This window comes from Homalodisca vitripennis, unplaced genomic scaffold, assembly GCF_021130785.1.
Source record: "Homalodisca vitripennis isolate AUS2020 unplaced genomic scaffold, UT_GWSS_2.1 ScUCBcl_2328;HRSCAF=6962, whole genome shotgun sequence".
NCBI lineage: Eukaryota > Metazoa > Arthropoda > Insecta > Hemiptera > Cicadellidae > Homalodisca > Homalodisca vitripennis.
Window position 1 is genome coordinate 117,413 of NW_025778451.1, and position 8,013 is coordinate 125,425.

The following is an 8,013-nucleotide window of genomic DNA, read 5'->3' on the forward strand; positions in this document are numbered from 1 at the left end:
CGCAAAGGGTTAATGGTGTTTTTTGCCAAAATAATTACACCTCCACCATTAATACTGCACCTAGCATAGTAGAAGTGAGTGCTATAATTTAGAATATTAAGCCTGATAATTTCATCTTTTTTTTCATTTTATGTTCTATAACGATTAGTATGTCTGGTTTTATATCATCTAGAGTAACTTCCAACGGGTCAATTTTTGCGGATAAAAAATGTATGTTTTGGTGGAATAATTTTAAGGCAATAGGAGTATTCTTAATACTGATCTCAGTACCAGTAACATTGTTTAGCTTATTACAACATGTAGCATTGTGCAAAATGCTCTCTGGAAACGATTCTTGGGTTGTTGTTAAGTCTATACATGATTCCTTTGCGGAGGGGTTTGGAATAAAAAATGAGGCACAACTTCACTCTGGCTCTGATTAACCACCTCACTCACATTGACACTCTCACTGAAACTTGATTTCACACTCTGGTTGTAGCTGGTAGACATTTCCTTCGAGGGAAGTAAGGGTGGAAAACTCCATCATGGATGAGAAGTTGGCTGGCTGGTCAACAATGCCGGCAGGTATCTTACTCTGTAAGTTGTGAGGAATGAAATTGTTCAGAGTCTTCACAAAGTCAAGGTATGGAAGTCCATTTCTTAGTTCTTGTTTAGAATGTTCATTATATGTGATTATTCGAATAGAAGCTCCAGTAAGTTGTTGAAATTTTATTATGTTTGCAGCAAAAACACTTGGCGAAATTTTGTCTTTAGTACAACCCATAGGTGGGCATATAAGGTATTTCAATCCTCTTCTGATGAAGTCTTCTGTCAGATGTTGAAATGCTAAAACTATAGTCTTCTATAGTAGGTTTATTGTAATACTTAGGTTTAGTGATCAGTCCATATATTGTAGCACCATTTTGTAACTTTTGACGTGATAAGTGATGGGAAAGGCAGCACAAAGGCTTTCCAAACTGTTCCTTAAAAATCTAGAAGGCTGTTTCGCGAACCGTCTGTTGTCACGCTGCAGTCGTTTTGTTTACGTTCAGTTGTTTTTTGCTAGCTGTCTAGTGTGGCTGTGTTGACATTTTGGTTAATGTTTTAAAAGTTTCCTACTTTTATTACTTCAGTTCAATTTCATTATTGAATAAGGTATAGTTTGCCGAAAAGGAAACAGATCGCCCTTAAGCGAAAATAGGTCAGATTCCGTTATATGCCCTCAACGCTTAAACTTTATTCAATGAACTTAGAACGTTATAACACAATGTAGTTGAGTAACAGAACTAACATTATGCCCCCAACGCTAATTTTTCATTTACGGATGATTATAATGAATTACAATTGGTTACTAGCCAATACAATTGGTGCTGCGCGGCCTGCCGTAATCGGGATTCTCGAGAAAGATAAGATAACAGCGACAACAATACCGATCGCAATACCTGGAAATGCTTGTTGATTGATGAAATGTTAGTTCTGTTACTCAACTATTGTTTTATAACGTTCTAAGTTCATTGAAAAAGTTTAAGCGTTTGGGGCATATAACGGAATCTGACCGCGAAAATACATTAAAATACATTAATTCATTCTTATGATAAAAACACTCACTCAGTTATTTCATCTGAAGGATTTAGTATAATAGGCCTAATGAAATAAGCCCCAAGTAATTAATTTAAGTATGTTATTAATAAATAAATAACAGTTGTATAATCTACCTTTATTTAATTTCTTAAAACTAGTAAAATATATTTTACATGAACAAGAGAACAAGAGTAAGCGTGCATGTTGGGGCAGGTTTTCAGCATTTTGCAGCAATATATAAAAAAAATTCAAAACTCAGTTATATATACATGTATTTTTATGAAACTTGGTACATGTATTCCAACTAACATGGGGAACATAAAATTGGCACATAAAACAAAAATAAATAAATACTTTTTATATCTTAAACAAAAAAATGTGGTTTTTTTTGTTTTTGTATTTTTGTTTACACATATATAAATATTGTTTTTTAATTTTTGGTCAAAATATATATATAGCAATTTGTAGCCTGTATCTTGCCCTAAATAATAAAGCAAAAAGTGTCCCATTATGTTAATCTTTAAGGAAGGTGTTAATTTTTTAGTAAAATACTGCAGTAACATAAAAATAGAGCTTGGCACTGAGGGGAATGGCCTGTCACAAACGATGACCTCCACCACTTCGCGTGGCACTCAAAGGGTTAAATTGGGTTGCATATCAGTGTCTCAATGTACAAACAAAACAAAAATAAATCGCTAGCACAAAACTTCTTTTACGGGGATTCCTCCACTAGCACTAGAGTTCCTCCACTTTTCTCACATAGAGCTGAGCTATGTATAATTCGGGGATTTCCGACTGTTGACGAAACTGCTACAAAAATAGATGCACTTCGTTTCTATATCGAAGAAAAACGGGATCACATTGTGGAAGAGGCAATAGAAATTGCAACAAAAAATCAGAAGAATACGATATTCCAACAGAAAAACGACTTCGGCGTATAAAACGGATGGTTGGTGAGATGGCCAGCGATGCAGCTGGGTGTATTGAGTTTGTTTACAAATTTATTTATTCTGATATTTTCTCGTTGCCATCATGGTTACCCATACCCTGATGTAAAAACACTCGCTAACACTCATCATCACATGCACCATCATCAAACTCAGAGTTCCTAATATAGAAATGAGGCTTCATGCACAATTTCAAGTCTATGCATCAGTACGTTTTCCAGATATCATACGAACAGACAGACAGAAATTAAATATTTTCAACCCCACAGGTGATAGTTTTCACTAATGCTCAGCCAATAAGCTATTTTTAATGTTAAATCAAATCTAAATCAACAAAAAATACTTGCTGGATATATTATGATTGAACATGCAATTACTGATTATTAAAAACCATATAGCAAGAATATTACGTAAGAGTATCGTATCATAGCCAGCTAGCTCATCACAGTACAATGATCACAAGCTGTCCAGATTGTCGTATGGCCAGTTTGAACTGTATACTCTACATGGCAGAAAGATAGCGTGTAAAATGTCCGTAAGGGTTAAAACTACTGTACAAGAAAGACACATACCTCTCAATGTTAGCAGTAAGTTCAGCAGCCTTTTCTCTCTCCAGGTTTACCAACTGAGTTCTGACTTCCTCTAACTCCACTGTCTGTAAAAGATCCATGAATAAACATTTGTAATCGTAAAGAAATTTTTGTTAAACAAATTTACTTTTTTTTATTTGTTCTCTCAGGACAAGAAGCTTATAAATTGCACTTAGTCCTGTAAGAACCTTAGAACTGCTTCCGGAGTGACAGGATATTCAGGATGGGTAAGGTTGTGGGGTAGGGGCTGTCTCTCATCAAGATCCATGAGGAAGAATTAGGGCACTAATCTCAGTCATGTCCCCCTGAAAGAAGGGGATGTTAGCTCTAAACCAGCCTCTCCAGTGAAAGCAGGCAAGGGGGTGGCACACCCTTGTTGAGGCTAGCAAGAACCTCTGACACTTAGGGAACGAACCTCATCAACTTCCAACAGTCATATCCCGCAGTAGCCTAGACTTATCCTTGAACTACCCTTGCACCCCAGAATATCGACATTTGCGGTTAGTGATGTGCTGCTCCTGAACATCCATAAGGTTGTCCAGATTTAAGTGACACATCAGAAGGTATAAATCAGCCAGAAGTGATCCCTGCTGAATAAAATTTACTGGTTAAAATGCCTTCTTTAATCAAATGATTCTTATTGCTGGTTCTTGTTCCTATTGGAGTTTAATGAAATGGACATAAAACGATTGTGCACACCTAAGTGGGTGAGGTATAGACACATACTTAACATAATATATATTTAAAAACAAATACAAGCACAGATGAAACAGAATAAGCGCGAAAAGGAAGGTTTGATGTGGACAAAAATTGAGATTAGACTGCCATTCACGGTTTTCCCCTATACAGTTCTTTTTTTGAAAAAATTATAAGTGACATGATGCATGAAAGTCGTCACGTAAGTGAGCACGCCGCATTTACATGGGCACGAATGTTGTATGTGCCTATTTACGCGACTTGTAAAAGCGTAATTTCTCCAATCTCCTGCAAATACATATGAAAATGAAAAATGCTTTTTATAAAAGAGATGGGAAAATTAACCTATACATCAGTAACAGCTTTGTTGGGTTTTGTTTTATTTCAATTTGGTCCTCTAGGTTTGTTCTAAATTAACCTGATTAAGTCTGTAGGTGAACAGCTGATGCCCATATTGTCAATACTGGTTGCTTATATAAATTAAATTATAATATATTATTGACTTTTTGTGCTGATGTTTTTCTTCACAAAGGAACACAATATATTATTATTTTTACATTAATAACTTTTCTTAGTTTAAAATCCATATTTAGTGGACCATTAAAATGGTTACATACAGATTAATCTTTATCAATGCAATCAGACTTTTCGTATCCATTAATCGTATTGTGAAGAAACAGCAAAATACACTCTATATCATATAAGGAAAAACGTTTTTGTCACGTATTGAGAATTTGTATTACAATAAATTAGTAGTTGGCCAAAATACATTGTCTCAAGTAAAAGCAAGTCTTGAAATTTGCCATTGAGTTACTCAGATGAAACCAAGGGTAAAGGTCACAGATTTTAAAATAGATAAACAAACTTATGATAACAGAATCTATAAATAACACATTACTCATCAGAATGGATAGTGAACATTAGTAAACAATGCATGACTAGTTGGGAGTCATAGAAGATACATCCAATTAGACAACACACAGTATCAGTGATGTGAACCAAACAAAACAATAGTGGCTGGTTATTGATCATTGTTTGTTTCTGAAGAACAGGTTTATTCATGCACATTTCAGAATAGGGAAATGCCATGCTTCAGATACCTGATGGCCATTTTAACATCTGGTTTTTTAATATGACCTGCAAATACATTTGAGGCCACAACTTTATGGGTTAACTTGTTTATCTGTAAAAATCTATTAACCTTACATTGGCCCTTTGAATGCCATAGCTACTTTGCTATGTTACTCCCTAAAATTGCCGGCTTGATTTTTGTACAATGCAAGTTTAAAAAAATTATTGTTCAATAGCCACTTGATAAACTTTCATTATTATTTTTTACTTTTGGCAATAAATTACAGAATAAAATGTATATTTTTATGGTAAAAATAAAATAAAATATATTTTTAATATGTGTTAGTACAAAATGTTTTTAAATTTCTTTCAAAATTGTCTATATGTATTATTTTTTGGACTTGTTTAGCTATACCACGTGAAGTACATGAAATTGTAAACAAAATTCATGTAGAGCACTATATTTTACTGCGATATAAACTACTGACAACAACAGATTGTCAAAATTTAATGCACTTGCCATCAATACTGCAAGAAAATCAAACAAACAAAATCTCATTACTGTGGAAAAATCCAAACTCAGTATTGATATTATTACACTAATAAATGTATATTTAACACTGCTTTATGATTTGTTTTTACATCAAAACATAATTTAATAATTCAATGCATAATTCACGTCTAAAGAATTCATCAGCTGACAGACCATAACCAACATATAGTTAATTATCACTCCAAAGACTTACGAGGAGTAAAACAGGTATTAATCAATACATTGAAACATATTAAATGCAGATATATAGTTCCTAGAGTATCTCAACTGTGTAGTATATTAAATATCGTCTAAATACTGATCGTCGTGCCAATCAATGGCGGCAATTTATGAAATTTTAAACCGTGTCTGATATGCCGATACTGCTCCAGTACAACAAAGTGGGTAAACACTCACTAGGGACATAACCTGCTGCTTCAGTGCCAGTTCCTCGTCTGTCGCCAGCGTGACCTGACTCCCACAGTCGCGCATGGGCGCGCTGTGTCCCGGCTGTCTCATCGCGTCCCTGTACAGCTGCAGCAGCTCGGCTGGCTTAGGGATGTTCAGTCCTACATCGTCCCAGTCCTCAAAATCCTGATAAAACATTAAATTACAATATTTATATTTTTAGACTATTTTGTGTATCTACTTTAAAAACCTAAAATTTAAAACTAGAACCTGACTAAAACATACATACATTATTTTCATACCTCCGCTTTTATTATGATTTGCTACATTTTTATTTGATGGTTAACTATTTAAATTGATTTAAGTCTTGTTTTGACAGTATAACCTCTTCAAAACAACACTAAAATTCAATCTGTTAACTTTTAACCCTTTTTAAAACCAAGATCCTATATATAGACTCAAGCTAAGGTTGGTGATGAAAACCCCCAAGAGCCTATATATATAGAAATTATTGATCAATATCAATAAAATTAGTACTGATTTATTCAGAACTATATTTGCTTCAATAATACAACATAACTTGTTATATTTATGCCATTTTAATAATATTTTTAATGTTTAATAAAGTTGCATTATTCCTAAGGCAGTGGTTTTTCAGGTTAAATGATAACCACCCACAGCCATTAGTATTGTTGTAATCTTATCTTACACACTAACTATACTTTTAAAGCTTCTAAAAAAGGTGTCATCCAATACTGTACTTTCTTTTATTTCGGATAAAATACTTAGATATTGTTTTTCCAACCTAAGTTTAACACTTTGAACATTTAAAACATAAAAATTTGATTTTATTTCAATCTTGATCAATAAATAAAGTTGTTTATTTTCTGATTTTATATAAAATGTATTATAGCAAACAGCATTGTATTGACATTCATACAGGTATTACATTCAAACAAAATAATAATATACACTAAAATGTTTTATCTAACAACATTTGTGTTTTCATGGTCAGTCGGTTTTGTACTTTTTTTACTAACAAATGCATAAATCTGTAAATTGTTAGTATTATTTTACCTATTTTACACAGGACTTTACCAATTGAATATATTACAATGCAATACAAAAATTTGTTCAGTATTTATAAGCTTTAAATTATAAAATAAAAAAATATTTAAACGTATAAAAGTTTTTAAGATTAACATTTCATCAATTCCACTGCATGTGATTGTTCTCCTATTAACAATAACAAAATGAAACCAAAATTATTATTTTATCATAAAAGATAACAAAATGAGAACAATTTATGTCTATGGTGTCATAACATAATTGCTCCTCTTAATTGCTCTTAAAGTTGCTCCGGCACTACTGCAACATGTACTCAGCGGCTAAGCCTGCAGACGCTCAACTGAACTCTGGCATTATGTGACGTGACCTGCCCAATATATTTGGAAATAAAACGGCTAAAAGAATAATTTTTTATAACATTGTGGTTTCTTTATTTGTGTTATGTATCTAATGATAAAAATTTAATGAAAACATTAGCAGTTTTTTTCAAAAAGTTGATTTTTTTAAATACATATAACCACAGTTTTTAAAATGAAATAGACTGGGCATAGGTCAGAAGCCAGGTCACAGTGATTTCACCCGATGAGAAGTGGAGAGTACTTCACCAAATGCACAAGTCATCACTACTGAGCATCATGCTCCACTCTTTCACTAATTTCATTATTATAAATTATTATAGTATACTAAACTTAAGTACACTTTAACGATAGAAATTCATTTAAAAAAATAATAAGAACAAATTTGCAGTATTATGAATATTCTATGCAGACATAATTAACAATTTGTTAACAATGTTCATAAAATATATACACTTCTTGATTTCCATCAAGTACCCATGGTACGCATCAAAGATACAAAATTATCACAGTAGTATTATTCCTCCTTCAATAGGTTTGTTATATCAGAATGACTATCAAACTAGCATTTTCAATTTGAAGTTTGTTTTTGACGATGCAAGGGTTGTGAAGGAAACAGGATTTTTAAAACAATCAGTTACATTAAATTTCGATATGTGCAATCTGATCTTTTCCCCAGGTGAATATTTAACCCAACACATAAACACAATCTAGGTTAAATAATAAACAAATCATACCAAAGTTTTATAACATACAGTCAGGAACCAAAACCTCCATACATACTA

General features: G+C 32.9%; 1 protein-coding gene across 1 annotated transcript in view; it reads right to left on the bottom strand.

The window, feature by feature from the left end:
• LOC124371964 (RAB11-binding protein RELCH homolog) overlaps window positions 1–5,990 on the bottom strand; it is a gene marked incomplete at its 5' end in the record, with an annotated part of 77,434 nt that extends 71,444 nt beyond the window's left edge. Inside the window, 2 exons of the mRNA XM_046830332.1 lie at window positions 3,080–3,162; window positions 5,814–5,990. Of these exons, the coding sequence (XP_046686288.1) occupies window positions 3,080–3,162; window positions 5,814–5,990 (260 nt within the window). The remainder of the gene's footprint in view (window positions 1–3,079; window positions 3,163–5,813) is intronic.
• Window positions 5,991–8,013: the final 2,023 nt, after the last annotated feature.